The 17,454-nt window shown below is 39.6% G+C and overlaps 1 protein-coding gene across 1 annotated transcript; it reads left to right on the top strand.

The window, feature by feature from the left end:
- Positions 1-5,437: 5,437 nt before the first annotated feature.
- On the top strand, positions 5,438-16,906 carry LOC146470110 (uncharacterized). The gene is made up of 7 exons (XM_085122185.1): positions 5,438-5,575; positions 5,794-6,077; positions 9,434-9,680; positions 10,669-10,951; positions 13,642-13,772; positions 15,127-15,310; positions 16,669-16,906. Exons 2-7 carry the CDS (start codon positions 5,794-5,796, stop codon positions 16,716-16,718), a joined length of 1,179 nt encoding a protein of 392 aa, XP_084978311.1. The 5' UTR covers positions 5,438-5,575; the 3' UTR covers positions 16,719-16,906.
- Positions 16,907-17,454: the final 548 nt, after the last annotated feature.

Genomic DNA, 17,454 nt, shown 5'->3' with positions numbered 1-17,454 from the left:
TGACTTTATAAACTTAACAAGGGCCATTTCTACAAACGGGAGCAATTCTTCGAGTTCTAGATCTTCGTGTAGATCGGGATCAGCAACCGACTAAATAAACAACTTGATAGATACAAGGCTGATCGAACAGCTGGTATCTTAATATAATTGCCCAATATTTCGGCTGGACAACACTAATCTTTATCAGGGTCTGAAAAACGTTTGCTTATTTACTTGGGGTCTAATAACTATAGAGTTAACTTTGCTAAAAATTTAGCCACGGATTTGTATGAAGGAGAACAAGACGTATTTACACTCCTCAAGAATAAAGTCATCCTACTTTATGATGGCTTTACACATTTTAACACCAACCATTTCATCATTGGTCAGTAAGGTACGTGAAAAAAAAACATGCGAAAAACCTATGTTGTAGCTCACTGTGACATCGCTTTAGATGATCCGTGAATACTATGAATATTTTGAAGCAACTCCAATGTGATACAAAATGCTCACGAATTGAGGTGCGCTCCATTTGTCAAAACTGACCAGCTTGGCCAATCAGTTCGAAAATGGAACGATGAATTTTGACGGGTTAGCTGTAAAGGCTCTTCAAAATGCACATTTTGGAAATGGTTTGCGCCATTTTGAAGGAGCTCGAAGGACTAACATCGCATCAGTTCTCGAAAATAGTGCCTTTTAAAGTCTGCGGAACAACCAGTTTGGCCAGCCAGCTCTGAAAAATGGAAAGCACCCTTAGTAAACAAGCCGACCAATTTGAACGATTTTCGCCAATTTTACGCCCGCGCAAATTAAGGGTATTGGGGGTAGCTATAGGAACAGAAAAACACGGAAGACCATCGAGGCTACGTATACAACGTGAGCAGTTGTTGCCAAAAGAAAGCCTGAAAAAAACTTCCGGCCTTGGACGGGAGTCTAACCCATGATCTCTGGCCAGTGCTCTTCCAACTGAGCGATCAAGCCTACCAGGAGTTAATCATCGTGTGAGTTCGCAACAAACTCGAAGAGGATAAATAAATAAACTGGAGTGAATATATTAGGTATGAATTATTTGAACCGCGGATGAAAGATTTAAAAACATGAAAGACCATCGCAACTTCAGTAATTGCGAAAAGATGGCCTGTAAAAATTCACCCTTGAACAGCAATGAAACCCATGACCTCTGCGATACCAGTGCTGGCGGGATAAACTTGAAAACAGGCTTAGACTCCCGTCAAGTCTGAATTTTTTCCAGCCTTCCTTTTTGCAAATGCTTTAGTTGCCTATGTCAACGGGTCAAAAACATGATATTTCAGGTTTTCACTCTGGAACTCAACTTTTGATAGTTCTGACCTGCACAAAACGCTAAAGCTACTTTTATAAGGAGTAATAATAGTTTTGAAAGTGGAATCCCTCTGCACCACCTAACGGGCCTCTAGTTTTGTTTTCTCTTTCTCCTAAACCTCGTCCCAATGGGGTCCCACGAAACTCAAATTGGTGGGCGGCGAATAAGAGCATGTTTTGACGTGATGACACACCTGATGTTCGTCTTCGCTACACCTTTTCCGGGATCAAATCCGTGTTGCTTTCTCTCAACTGTCTTCCTTACACTTTTTCCTCTGTGATTTATGACCGAAATTAGTGAAATATGGGTGTTTCCAGGAACACTTTTTGGAGTGTTTTGCCTGGTAAATTATGTTGCAACTTAAAGTGTTCGGATACAAAGCGACCCCAGCACCTTAATGTCGTGCTGCTTTTCAAGAGACAGTAAAGTGATCGCCGTTAACTTCCGAAGATGTAACACCTGAATGTCCCAAAGATTTGAACTGCCGAAATGTTAAACAATTGACTGCGTCGCCAGCGGACAGGCCAATCAAAGCATCCGCTTGAGGGATCACAGAGAAAAGAGTTTTGTCATTCGTCGCTTCGAAATCCTAAATTGAAACAGAATGGCGGCTGCTTTCTCACACGCATTTCAAAACAAGTTACCCATATCTTTATGAAGGGGTTACTATAGTGAGGAGTGAGGAGGGCTGGTAGACCTCCTCTCCGAACATCGGACTCGCTGGTGATACCACGTTTTAACATCCGATATATACAACACTCGACCTCTTACAGAGGTTCGATTTTATACGACTCCACCAGCTGTTAAGCTTTAACATTTCATCGTGTTTGAATAAAGGTGATCCATCCACCATCCATCATCCACGCTCAAAAGTTCAAGGCGGTACTTTTTGTTTCCGTTGACGAAAACATACGGATCAAAAGATGACAATGAAAAGGAAAAACCAATAAACGTCTGACTGTCCCAAGAACATTGTAGATATCCTTCAAAATCGTTTCATTAATGGAATACTCTCATCGTGAAAAGTGAGGGAAAAAAATCGCACAATTTTGTTCCATATGATGAGCTTTAAAATTCCTTACGGGGCAATCACTGAACGTGTTTCACTCTTAGAAGCAAACCACTGTCAATGTGAGCAAAATGTTTCGCAGTCCCTTTCCCTGTGTTCTTTCATTCATCGACTTTTCTGTTCAAGCAATCTGGAGAAAACGGGTTATTTGCTTGCTGCATTTTCAGATTTATGTCCTCATGTACTTTTACAAAGATTGGTGCGCAATGTTTTTAAGATTTTACCATTCAGGATTAGACTGACTATCAATAAGTTATTTTCGGACAAACACACAGAAAGATGTGGCTCTTACTTTAGAAAGGACGTTTCAAAAATGAGGAAGCTTATAACCCAAAATGGTTATGCAGGGGAGCTATAGGCTCTCTGCCAAAGAAAATGTTGTCAATAGAACTCTGAAAAATGTCAGGTTTAAATATCCATTACTATGAGGCTCATTTGTGATTCTTCAAAGCAATTACAACCTCAATGAAAATCTCGGTAAATGAGAGAGGTAAATCCTGGTCCTGTTGGATTAGACGTAATTTCCTAAATACTACCAACCGAATTACCTAAAACACATTACGACTGCCCATTGGATGAGGCGCCGGTCTGCTGGTCATGGTTCAAACTTCAGACGAATTGCTGGTAGGCTCCTGGTAGCCGTAATTAACGCCATGTCCTACTTACATGATCGCGCCATTAAGCGGCGACGTTGGCCTTGTCTGTTACACCTTGTTAATCAGTTAGCAGTCCCTTGTGACTGGTTTTATCTCATTTGTGGGTCGGTATGTAAGGGAATGAGGATTGATGTCGATTGGGACAAGAGTCCTTTTTCACTCCACCGACACTGTGACAAAGACAATGTATCTCAACCACCCTGGGCATCCCTTTCAATCAGCATACATTCGCATTCATACATTAACAATAGCTACCAGCAGGAGGCTTCTGGGAAGGCTTTTTTTACCAGTCCATTCTTTTCAGGGGGCCCCAGATAGAAGGGATTAGTTACATGTCGACATTCTCCATCATCCGAGGTCCTGGAAAACCACCTGCATCTTGCGTAAAATCACAAGACACATGCATCTCTCAGGTGCCTATTTTTGCGTGGTCAGGACATGACGGGAACAAGGGAAAAAAAACAAGGAAAACGTATAAAAGCAATATCTAACTGTGACTATGAACATTGCTCTTGCACGGTTACTTGCTTTGTTCTTTTCATATAACAGATCTTTACAGTGATCCTATGTAAAAATAGAGCTGATTCACTCTGTAAGAATATTCCTTAAGGCTCATTTAAACGGTTTCAACATTTGACCATCATTCCCTCAACAAAAGTTGAACGGATGTTGGGCAAATGTTGGAGGTTCAAACAGCTTCAACGCCAATCAACATTTTCAAGAACAAAAGAAGCGATGTTGAATGAAAGTTTATACCAATTTAAATTTGATTCAACACACTTTCAACAAGCTTTCAACATTTTTTTTGCGCCTACAACAATGTTGAACGAGCTGTTCAAACGCCCCCGATTTGGTTCAACAAAGTGTTGAACGCATGTTGAAGCAAATGTTAAAACCGTTTAAATGGGCCTTTACTGACTGTTTCATCAAAGAGACCACGCACCTGTGTCGGTTTTGATTATGCCTTGTATTCTGAAAATAGTGCTGACTCTTCAAAAAATAGCCCTTGCTCAAAATTTTTCAGTATTGATGGAGTTCCTTCCGGCGAGGAAACCGAAACAAAGTCATCTACATGGAAAAAGTTACAAAAAAAGCACACACATACTTCGGTTTCGAATGTTCCTTGCTTTCTAAAAATAATACCGACTCTTCAAACATGATCTTGAAAACTAAAACTCAAATCAAAATTTTGTATTAAGGTGCGGCTTCCACGAAAACGTCATGTGCAGAGAATATATAACAACAACAACAAACACATACACATTTCGGTTTCGAATGTTCTTCGCATTAAAAAAAAAAAAGAAACACTGACTCTTCAGAAATGACTTTGAAAACCAAACTTCAGATCAAACCTCAGATTTTGCATTATGACCCAATTCACTCCTGCAAAGAAACCAAAACAATGTCATGTGTATGAAATATCTTGGGAGCCTTGAGACAGAAAAGCCTTTACTTTTCAATGAAGTTAAATATTTATTTAATGTTTAAGCTGAGTATCTCATTTACCATAGCCAACGTAAACAGGGCATTGTGTGTATAAAAAGAATACCTAAGATGATACACTACTGAAATACATTGCAATAACCAAAAAAGTGACGAAGTTGTGAAGTTAGCCCTTTAAATGGCTTTAAAGTAAGTAACTATAACTAATGATCTCCTTGCCTCAGCGATCAAATGATAAAATGGATAGAATGCACGTGTAAAATTAATCTTGAAACTCCGCTTACATTAAGGGAAGGCGAAGACGTTCACGATGTCCTGTGGTGCTGCACCTTTGACAAATTCGTTCAAAAAATGAACATATCCTAAAAGGTTTGTAAGAAACGGACAGGTTTGCGAATACATCATCTCGTCGCTTCCGGTTACTACCAGTGAAAAAATGTTCCCTTCGAACACAGTGGGTTTATTCCAAACACCCAGATTTTTCCATGATAATATGCAAGTAAAATTTTGTGTAGCATTTACACTCAGCCGTCTTTGAGATAAACAAGTAAATATGTGGAAATTTTTCTATGACTGAAATATAATTATTCTGTAAATTACCGATAAATAAGCCCATCCCAATACCAAGCCATCAAAATTTCAGAAGCAACTCACTTGGACTGGCAAAAGCCGACGGTTTACATTCAAAATGTAAAGGTAATACCAGTTCTGGAAGCAGGAAGTTGAATGGTAAAACTTTATTTTGCTGCCGAGATCCAAGTGCTCCGTGACAGGAGGCGATTTTTTCTTGCGTTTTCTTGTTTATTTACTCGTACGTTTTAATTGGTGAAATTGGTGTCAATTACGTTATGTGACCCATTTGATCAATGGCAAGCAAACGAAAGTATTTCATGGCTTATGGGTAGACGCCGAATGTATGACGATAAAGTCATGATATGGAAACTTTCATTTTCCAATTCCTGTCATGCAATTATATATACACTGGGCCATTAGAGTGATCACGGTTTTAAGTTCCTAAACTGTTCATAGAACATTCAATCTACAACATTTTCGCTGTTGGTTGGCCGAGGAAATTCAAATAACAAGGTTAGTACATCACGATTTACGATCTTGTGACTTAGGGTACTTCCGCTTTGATACAGTATCAGTCTTGGAGCTTCTGATATTGGATATTTAGAGTCTTTCATTTAGGAGCTTTTTTCTTCTTTTGGCTTAAACGACCTCTAATCTCGAGTCATGGTTAATGATGGTCTGAAAGATTCATTTCATATTCGATATGTTTTTCTTCGCGATATTTTTTTTAGATGTTCGGAGAGGTGCTTCGTACGTTTGCCCGGGAGAACTTCGTCGACGACAAATACTCGCCGGTGTTGTATGGTGAAACGAAGACAACAAAACCTTTGGCTCTTGTGAGCAAACGACCTCGTTCAATTTGGAAACGTCCCTTTTCTACACAGGAAATTATACTCCTTGACGGGCTGGAAAAGTACGTAGTGCACGAAAATAAAGAGACGTATCTTGAAGCCGTGCAATCAAAAATAATTCAAGAGGAGGTATTTGAAAAAGGACCACCTACATCGACAACTAGGTAAGCATTTATTTTGTAAACAATTTATACATGCGATAAACAGAAGTTGAGTTTTTCACAGGAATTGAGGCCATGCCTCATGCCATGATGCACAGCGTTAGGATGTTTAAGCTATTGAGACTCTCTCTCCATTTACTACTTTCTGTTTACTATGTTATTTGAATATTAGCGACGTTTGAGTTTGGAAGACCTGTTTCGGATACTTCAGTATCCATTGTCAGTTCAAGATCTCTACCAATTTTTTCACTCAACATCCTTGAAGTTACGATGGATACAGTAGTATCCACAACATGTCTTCCAAAATTAAACGTTGTGTCGTTATTTTAAAATGTTTAAGAGCCGTTATCTGAGAAAACCGGGCAGACGTCACGGATGGGGGTCGGCCGATTTCCTTCATTTTTTAGCTGTTTTCTACTTTCGGTCAGTGATGTTGAAAGGCAATATTTTTATATTCAAACACCTTATAATTTTCGAGATCCGACCGTCCCCCTCCCCCCCCCCCCAAAAAAAAAAAATTGGCCGTTATGGACGAGAAATCCGGTAAAATTCAAATGCTTAACTTCGGTAACGCCGGCGTTGACAAATTACTCGCCACTCAAATTCTACCAACTTCGAGAATCTCTTATTTGGATAGTTTTCTCTGATTCTAAGTCATCTGAGACTTTCTCGATACGTTTATTACCTCAAGAGAGGAAAAATGATTTGCACGTAATAAGATTCAAAAGATAAACAGACGTGCGAGGCATGAACAAAACATGCGAGGCTAACCGTTAAGCTAACCGGGGAGCTATTTAAGCTAACCTGAGCGCTATTTAGGCTAACCGGAGTGCTCTTTAGGCTAACCGCAGTGTTTTTTAGGCTAACCTGAGTGCCTCACACGTCTGTCTCGCATGCCTCACATGCCTCGCTGGCTCGCAGATTGTGCATCCCCGCCGTGAGGCGCCGAGTCTGAAGTTCACCACGTGACGTAAGGATAGCAGATACAAGACATAAATGACTACAAATAAGATTTATTCCTCTAGAATTTATCAACTTTAACAGAAACGGCATTCGCTTACCTAGAGAGGCATTTTCTATTTCCTAGGCGAAGACTCTTAAAATTTATGCGATGAACAGACGCGAAGAAACTTAATCTGTTTATATGTCTATTTTTATAGTGTCGTTTGTGCATCTTTTAACTTTCCATTATTTATATTTCATATTTTCATTACTAGCACTTTGAAAATTCGAAAGGTTTTTATCCCTTTTTACTTAGTTAGCTTTTTTTAGTCCCTGGAGGTTAGTTTTGCTTAACCGAAAATTTGGCCACTAGTCAGTCTATGACCCCGGGGACCAAGATAGATAAAGATGTCTCACGTTTACTATAGAAAAAACAATCAATGTAGAAACGGTTTCTGTCTTCAAATGAAAGGTGAATAACAAATGCTTTCCCCTGAATTTCATTTAAAAAATATAAACAGCGAAACATTGAAAAACGTACAAGGATAACGTACGCGTGATGCGTAACTTTACTCTAGATCATACCAGAAATTACGATCCGTCATTGAACCGGCGTCACATACATATCAGGACCGTACAAATGGTTTCTGTCTGTAAACGAAAGGTGAAAACGTAAGGATTAAAGCCCGGGGATTATAAAAAGCATACGTATGACAAATGTCGTTTTCTCCTGTATTTCATTCTGACTGCAAGAAATGCAATTTTATCTGGTGGTTACTTATTGCCTCACTATGTCTCTGCATCTATCTATTTGGGGGAATTAGCGATGCTGGAGGCGATCACTGCAAAAAGATTGTAGGCTTACGCACCATGCAGTCAAATATGGCCCGAGTATAAGCTGAAAAAAGCTTCTTGTTTTACGGTTAAATTACGGATAAAATGCACCTGAAATCAACTGAGGTTGAAAGCGCTTCTGATTTTGTAGGTCCCAAACTTCCGTTTCGTTATTCGTGTTAAGGGGATGATAATTATTTCTTAGAACTATTTTCTTTTACCATAAACCTCCGCCTTTTTGAGAAAACGATCTTACGAAAAGTTAATAAACATACATGACTTATCTTTTGAGTTTTACTACGTGCAAATCATTTTTTTTCCTCTCTTGAGGTAATAAACGTATCTAGAAAGTTTGAGATGACTTAGAATCAGAGAAACACTATCCGAATGAGAGATTCTCGAAGTTGGTAGAATTTGAGTGGCGAGTAATTTGTCAACGCCGCCGTTACCGAAGTTAAGCATTTGAATTTTACCGGATTTCTCGTCCGTAACGGCCAATTTTTTTTTTTTTTTTTTTTTTTTGGGGGGGGGGGGGTGGTCGGATCTCGTAAACTATAAGATGTTTGAATATAAAAATATTACTTTTCAACATCACTGACCGAAAGTAGAAAACAGCTAAAAAAGGAAGGAAATCGGCCGACCCCCATCCGTGACGTCTGCCCGGTTTTCTCAGACAACGGCTCTTAATACCTACTCTGCTGCTACGAAAATTCGTTAGTATAAAGTATTGATTTTAACCATTGAAGTCTGAAAGTCTGAAAACGGGTATGGATTCTAGAAACCGGGTCTGGGTGGGTAGGAATTTTAGAGGCCAGGTCTGAAAGAGGGTTCCGAAATATTACATAGTTTGGACAGACTCGTAACCAGATTCCTCAAGCTCTTTGGCCAGCGGTTGGTCAGCACGAAAGTCTCTAGGGAACTGAAATTTTATTACCGTAGATTTTCTGCGGTAAAACAATGCAAACCGTTACGGAACAGCCATTCAAAAAATTAATTTTTTTTTCGATTCTCCTGGCGACCAACCGCTGGCCAAAGAGCCTGAGGACTCTGGGTACAAGATTGTAGTTTGGTCTGAAAAGGCGTCAGGGTTTAGGGAACCGAGCTACACACCCCCAACAAAAATTCCTTGGAGTGCCCTACCCTACATTTTAGTCTGAAGCCCTTTCCAGACAATTTTGATGAGTTCCCAGCTGGATACCTTTTTAGGATAATATGTGAGGATTTTTTTTATATTATCCCAGAAGGAGACTTCGATTGACCGAGCATTCACTACTCAGCCTAGTTTCCGGGCGTTCTCAGCTTATTTAAGCCCTGTAGGCCTCATCTGCACGGCAAGTCACTTGCTTAAAGCATTACGCAGACGACGACGCGAGATAGAACACCTAGATTCTTTGTCGCTAGATAGAAACAAATGGTTTATCCCGCAAAATTAGTGGGTTTTGTAGTGATGGCAGCAGGCGTGCACGTAAAGCAAGAATTTCGTCACATCTTGGCCGCAAAATGAAAATCTTACCGAGCAAGTAAACAGTTTCATTGACATTATCTTGATGCCTTCAAGTCCCTAATTATTTTCTTTAACCCAGTCATAAGAGAGTTGAGGATGTCGGGGAAGATTCAAAGGTAACAGTGGAGATGGAGGATGAGATGGGGCAGCTGCTACTTGGTAAACTACGCAAGGAATATATTTCAGACCAAGCTCTCCGCAACATCCTGGCCAACACAGTCCTGGACACTAACAAGATGAAACGTCTTGAAGGTGAACAACTGCTTCTTATAACATCGGTGATTTACAGCGAGAAGTGTGAGCTCAAAGGTGAAAGGAAACTGCAGGTAAAACAGTCAAACTGATGTTGCTTGATGTCGTGTATTCCTTTGGAGATTTGCAGGTTCTGACCAATCCTGGGAGATGCGTCTTGTGGCTTCTTCCATTTCGTTACTTTTTTCTTTGGACCATCAGTTTATCCCTCTTTGTGCACTCACAAGCATTCCCTTGACGGACTGTTCTACAGTGGCAACCGCGTTCACGTGTGGCTTACAGATACTGAACAATTATACGCCGAGCGCCGTCGGATACAAGGTGATAGATAGCCAACGATGCGCGCAGCACCGAGTTGGCTCTAACAATCTCGTATCCGACAAGCGCGAATGGAATAATTGGGATTAAAAACAACCACTAAAAATAGCTAAATCTTGCTGATTTGGTGATATTTTCTTTTCCCCTTGTGGCGTACTCTTAGTCATATTTGTGGGGCATGGTAAAATGGCTCATATACCTCGCTCAACCAATTGAAACTCTGAAACTGCGTTATCCGATGACTCAATTTTTAATAATTCCAACTTTACTGACAAATACCAAACATGTTGCATAGCAACCACCTCAATGATATTTTAACTGGGCACATTTTAACAGCGTCTGTCCAAAAACCTGGAAGATATGTTTTTTAATTTCTTGTATTTTTAAGTAACTTTGCCAATTCCATCCGTCTGAGGACTGTTGTTGTGCTCACTCTTTCTAATTGGTACCTTTACTCTCCCATCGCAAGTTTCTGAGGTTCCGTGTTTATTTTCTGAAGAATTCTTATGCGCCTGACATCAATTATGAGTTCTCTGAGATTAAAAGAGCACGCCTGCGATCCAAGTCAAGTTGTTTCATTCTAGTGAATGACAGAACATATGCGGAGTCGGCAGTATTGGGACATCGTTATGGCTACCCGAAGATACTGAAATGTAAAATAGCCGTCTTTTTTTACCTTCCACCATCCCCCTCCCCCCAACCCTAACGTGAGAGATTTCACAACGTGACTATTTTGATCTGCAGAGGGAATGTTCTGAAGTTGTGGAGGCACCGCAGATTAACAGGATTTTAAAACAAAACCTTACGGGTCTTTACAAGGAGACGATCATTCCTCCAGGGGTGTTGACCAGAGCCGTATGGGGTCCAATTCTCTTCAAGTACTGCTATATTCACTACAATAAAGAGATCAATCGGCTTGAAATTAATAAAGAGGAAATAGAAGATAAACATTCCAAATATGCCCACGGAAGCGAGCATGATCCAGGGACTTTCCTCGCTCCAGATCCAGACGAAAATGATTTTTCAGGTTAGAGCTAAAGATTCTAAAACAATTGCTAGACCGTAAAGCGATTATTATTCTCTCGGAGGGAGATGCTCTCGTTGACAATAGGGCGAATTTCTTGTTGGCTCAAGTGTAAAACGCGATAAAAAAGGAGTATAATATTTTAAAAACTGAAAAATTTTGTGCTGTTAACCTTGTTATTTTAAAGAACGGTATGATGTTTGTTGCAGCCTGCAACAAACGCGTCGTACCGAAGCCCCTCAATTGGTAAAAAAGTTAATAGAACAGCCTCAGTCTCAAGAAACATCGACGTATTCTGAAACACTAGCTGCCGTTTGATGCCGCGCCGTAGGTCTCTGCCGATATTTACATGGGGGTTTTAGACGGTGAACATGGTTACAATGGTAGTACAAAGGTGCGGAATTTGGTGAGAGTACGGTCTTTTTCCTCAGCAAGGCCTTTGATTCTGTCTTCCATCAGATAGAGTTTAACAAGCTGAAGTCTCTTGATATTATTCCTTATATTATCATCCATTGCCTAATAACCCATTAAACAGGAGGCAAAAGAATGGTTGTGAACAAGTGTCTATGGAGCTTGTTCATATCAACAAAGACGTGCTTCAGGGTACTGTCTTGGCCCTGTTTTGGTTTTCTGTCATGGTGAATGATATCATGACCGTGAATCTGCTAATTAAGTTCGCAGACGACTTTGGGCTCAGTCTTCCAGTTAAAGAAAATGACATTGATACATCCATAAGTGAAGTTCAAAGCACTGTGAATCAGGTTCAGAGAAAACAGGATGACACTTTAAAATTAAAATTTAATCAAGACGAGAAAGTTGGTTGTAAGAGGACGTACAGGTCAAGGAAGTTAAGCCCCTTCCGGAAGCTATGCCAGATATAGGGATCCTAGTATATGGGACGATCACTTTGACTTGATACAGTTTGTAAGGCTATTCGAGATTATACATTTCGGGGGTACGTAAAGGACCGTTTAAGCGGTTTCAACATTTGCTCAACATTCGTTCAACAAAAGTTGAACGGACGTTGGGCGAATGTTGGATGAACGGAGTGTTCAAACGGTTTCAACGTCATTGAATATTTTCAAGAACAAAAAAAATGTTGAATCGGTGTTGAATTAAAGTTTAAACCAATTTAAAATTGATTCAACACACTCTCAAAAAGCTTTCAACATTTTTTTACGCTTTTAACAATGTTGAACGACCTGTTTAAACGCCCCGACATTTGGTTCGACAACTGTGTTGAACGCATGTTGAGACAAATGTTGAAACCGTTTAAACGGGCCTTGCACACTGTAAGCAACAGCCAACTAATTGTTTCGAGACCATGTCGCGATTTATGCGAAGTCTAGGTTCGTGCCAACGAGGGTACATATATATCTCTATCGGATAGAGAGGTTTTGTAAACGTACATTTAACCACGGTAATACAAGTTTATAGGCATTAAGGATTTAATTCATGTTAGGGATAGGCGACGTCTTGTATGGCGGTCGAAAGGATAAAAGAACGAACAACAACACAATGAGAATGATGTATTATTCAGTAAGTGACACAGGCATACTCGAAAAAAAATCCGAGTGCTCCTATCAGGAGTCGAACCTAAGACCTTCCGATAACTAGTTCGGATGCTCTGCCACTGAGCTACAAGAGACTCGTGGGAGCCAAGGCTTATTAAACTAGGTTTATGGGACAAACATCCTGTATACTGCTAGGATTGTAATGTCATGTGTGGCATATGCGCGATGGAATAAATGTGGATGGAATATTTTAAGCCTGGTGAATAAATGAGAATGATGTATCATTCAGTGAGTGACACAGGTATACTCGGAAAGTGCTACTGTCAGGAGTCGAATTTTCTGAATAATACATCATTATCATTTTTTACCAGGCTTAAAATATTCCATCACATTTATTCCATCGCGCATATGCCACACATGACACTCCAATCCTAGCAGTATGCGGGATGTTTGTCCCATGAACCTAGTTTACTGGCCTTAGCTCCCAGGAGTCTCCTGTAGCTCAGTGGTAGAACATCCGAACTAGTAATCAGAAGGTCTTAGGTTCGACTCCTGATAGGAGCACTCGGATTTTTTTCCGAGTATGCCTGTGTCACTTACTGAATAATACATCATTCTCGTTTACTCACCAGGCTTAAAAAATTCTATCACAATTATTCCAACAACACCACGTTCCAAGCCCTAAAAATAATGTAGCTGCAGGTTTTCAGGGTCCAGTGGTAATTGAGCTTTTGAGTGGTGCAGGTCTACTGAACAGATGACCAGTGATTCCGCCAACTACCTGCGTTATCTCCTGTCGGTACAAGGTTCACAATGCTTGCGAGAACGTGGACATAATTGCATCTTACTTTCTCTTCGTACGGAACGCTTTAAACGTTCTTTTGCAAAAAGATGTCCTTTAACCTTCCTCGGGTAGTTTAAGAACAACATTAAATATACTTACACGTCTGTTTCCGGAGTAGCGTTGTAGACTATTTTGTGCATTATAGTTCTCTTTATTCTCCATTTGCTATTTGCAGTTGTTATTAAATTAAACTAAGGTTCTACTACGCCCAACGCTTATTTTCGACGAACCTCTATCAGGCGGCCACTTAGCAATTCCCCGAGGGCAACCGATTAATAGAAGCTCGACAAGTCGTAACATGGACAGCCTGATACTTGTTTTCTTTTTTTACTTAGATCTTCTAGAGGAGGACTTAGATCTCCTAGAGGAAGACCTTGAGAGACTGGAAATTATAAAGAACGAAGTTTTGATGACTGAGAACAGTCAAGAGCGACGAAAAGCTCGCGTCAGGAAATATTTGCGATGGGTAAGTCACGTGCACTATAACGTCAAGACAAAAATTCGTAAAACTTTGACTTGCTACCATATTTATGATCGTTTCCTAAATTTGCAACCAGTGGCAGTTGGTATATTGGCCCTTAAAATTAGTAGTGGTCTTGTGAACTGAACAAGGCTTAGGAGGGCTTAAAAGAGGCGTTGCTTGGCGGATGGGGATTTTAAAAAACAAACTCACCCACGTCATGCCGCCAGCTTGGATGGTTCAAATAGTCCAGTTTCGAATTCACCAAGACCGCTGGATAAACTTGAAGCAAAATATTCACAAATGTTAGTAGGAAAGTGCTAAATCCTAAAATAAAACAATAGACAGAGTTGTGAAAAGTTCATCTTCTCACTGGTATTTGTGAATATTCTACTTCAGATTGAGGATGACCCTATATAAATGCGTCTTTTGTCTTTTTGTCCAGCGTTTTTGGTGAATCCGTAACGGGACTATTCATTGGTGTATTATTGTACCAGTTACCTCTGATCATGATCAATGTGCATGTTCTTCTCACTGACCATCATCATCCCATGACCTGTAAAATCGATAAAAAGGCCAAGTTTCAGAGTCTTCAAGGACGGTGCCTACCAGTACAGAGGTATTTTTGAACAGTTTATGACTATGCGGGAAAAGCACATATATTAACAAGGGCTACTGGAATCTATAAAGTTAATTGGGGGAGCAACGTATTTTTAGAGATAATTAAGCAACAATAATTCTAAAAAGCGCTAAAATACAAAGCAATCTATGGCATTTTTTCCCAATTGAAAATTAAGTATCTCTGAAAAATGCATGGTTACTTGCTAAGTTCTGCTTTCTCCGCACAGTTTTAAAACGCGCAAAAATATCCCTGTATAAGTAGGCATCACCCATAGGAAACCCGAGTATCTCGAGATGGGCGGAACGTATGCGCAATAACAAAAGTAGGTACCATCCTTAAAATAGCGAAGATATAAGTATGTAAATTCAGGATGTTTTTCAACGTATGTATGAAAACGGGCAACACTTACTCGTTTCCGTACAAACATCTATAAAATTTTCACACCTAACGGATCTAAATCTTCCCTCTTTTAAAAGACGATACCCTCAAAATTGGCCTTTTTATTACCTTTAAGGTTCTCTACCCAGTAGTGTCAATTGTTCTGTGTTAGCTGATGTACATCAAAATTTTTAAATTTTCGTGATAAAGGGGAAATGGGACTAAAATTATCAAATTGTGAAAATCAGTGGCGACCTTTCCCGTCCTAATTATTCAAAGATAATCGTTTTGCTTAAGATCGGTTCGAACTTGTAGGATTAGCTCTTTTAGATTATAATCCACACTTCCGTCTATTCGCAGTTTGAACGATCATTAATGAGCGATAATCAGAAGTTATCGCTTGATGAACCGCTGACCAACGATGACTGCAAATTTCTGAAAAGCATCTTTGTTGTTTCGTATGCGGGCCAAAAGACTCTGGATCTAACATGTCTTACGAAAGAACAGATTCAGGGATATGGAATTGCCTTTAAGGTGCTTGATGGTAAGTTAGAACGTGCATGCCCAGTTTTGACATCATTATTCTTGTTTTTAGTAATCCTTTATTTTCAACATATTAAATAACTGAAAATCGTTTAATTTTCGACTCGGAGCTCGTTGTTCAATGTGATTTATTTAATTGGTGGCTAAAATCAGGCGATATTCCGCACGATTGTGTAGGATAATTGTTTTATAATTCGACACACTGATAACAAACTTTGGTCTTTGAATACACAATCTTTTTATGTCTTTCCTCAAGTGCTACTGCGACGAAAATCAAAAATGCTTTTAACGAGATTTTTGGGTTTCAAGATAATATCTAAACCTTAAATTGCAAAAAATGTAATTCAGATCAACCCGACAAAAGTATAACCTTAAAAAGGCTTCCTGAAAGTACGTAAAATGCGTCTGCCATTACTCAAACAGCATCTACTTGATCCGTCAAGTTTTGTGCAGCGACTTTCCTCTCGTAGCGGCATCTCAGTATCATCTTGGCGGCATCGAAAATCGAGAAAAAGAAGTCGAAATGCTCAAGTTCTTCCCCTACTTCTACCGAATATGGCTCTGATTTCAGTTCTAACGCGAGTGGTAGTTTTGAAGACAACGGTGATGATTCCCACGGGCAGCGTTTACACGAACGCGGTTTCATTTGTAACCGCATCGCTTTCGATACGGTTACACCTTCCGTTTACACAACGCCGGTCGAGAGCGTAACCGAAACCGGGTCGATTTGAAAACGCTGACAAAAGTAGAGCGTTTTCAAAACGGGACGGTTTTATTTGTCGTGTAAACGGCGAAACCGCATCTATTTGAATAACTTGAATTCGAGATTTTACTTAGAAAACTAGAATATCATGGAGCAGTAAGCACAACAATAGAGTGGTTCCGATCGTATCGTATCGTATGTTTAGCTTATATTTACCAATAAACTTCAATACTGGAATTATCTATTTATTTGCCTTGCCTCGCCTTAAATTAAGCTGGATATTGCAAGAAGATCTTTTTACTGTTATGGTGCACCCATTTTTTACAACTTACTTGTTAACATCAAAACTCTTCCTTCCGCGGTTTTTCTTAAGTTTCCACACAGGGTTGTCATCCATAGCAGTACCCTATACAAGACATCGATTATCTGCACAAATCAGAGACAAAAAAAAGTAAAATGAAAATTGAAAATAATAATAATAATAATAATAATAATAATAATAATAATAATAATAATAATAATAATAATAATAATAATAATAAGATTCGCGTAACTGCATTTTCAATAGACCAAGGGGAAGTTCCTAATCAAAATTGTTAAGATACATTTGATACTTACTTGCTGAAGAACTAATTTGTTGGCCATTTACTCAACAGATTTGCCTTCTGAACAGTTAACTGAACTGTTGGCTGGCGAGAACAACTGACAAGGATTCTGCTGGATTGAAGAACTAATAGTAGTCGACCGTCTATTTCAGCTTTTGGACCCTTTTGTGCGAAACAAAAAAAAACTGTTGAAACTATCTGATTGAATTTTAAACTTAAACTTGAGAATGAATATTACTTGTCATCGAAAGGAAAAAATAAAACTGTTCGTCTATAATTTATTTAGCTATGATATTGTTAATTTGATAACACATCTGAAGCAAACGTTGGTGAAATGAACCTACAAGGCGCGGTAACTCGTGCACACTATCAATTCAAAAGATCTCTTTCAACCCAAAGTGCCAATCTAGACGTGGTGACCTACAGGCTGATTCTACCCCTTTTAGGGCCATTGTGGTCCCAATCTGGGCCAAAATGTCGCTATCAAAGATCATTTCAGCCCATTCTGGGTCTCATTTCATTTCTCGGGCTCATTTCAGCCCTTGAGATTAGGCTATTTTGGCCAAATAAGCCCTCAAAACAACCCTGCATTTTACTTACCGAATCGGTCCCAGATCTTTTGAATTGACAGTGCAAATTTGTTGGATTCGAAATAAAGATAAGCCTGACAGTGCTCCATTAGAATCCACTGCGGAAGAGCAGAGAAATTTTTGGATCAGTCTTAACAAAATGCTCCATTCTGATTGGTTCCTTGTGCGCAGAGCCTGCACACGGCGGCATAACTCATCCCTTTTCAATGTTAATTGTCCATGTCCTGAACGTTAAGTACAATGTTGA

Source organism: Pavona decussata, unplaced genomic scaffold (assembly GCF_977016875.1).
Source record: "Pavona decussata unplaced genomic scaffold, jaPavDecu1.1 SCAFFOLD_114, whole genome shotgun sequence".
NCBI classification, from domain to species: domain Eukaryota; kingdom Metazoa; phylum Cnidaria; class Anthozoa; order Scleractinia; family Agariciidae; genus Pavona; species Pavona decussata.
Note: the sequence above shows the minus strand (reverse complement) of the source record. Positions and strands in the feature narration are given on the sequence as shown.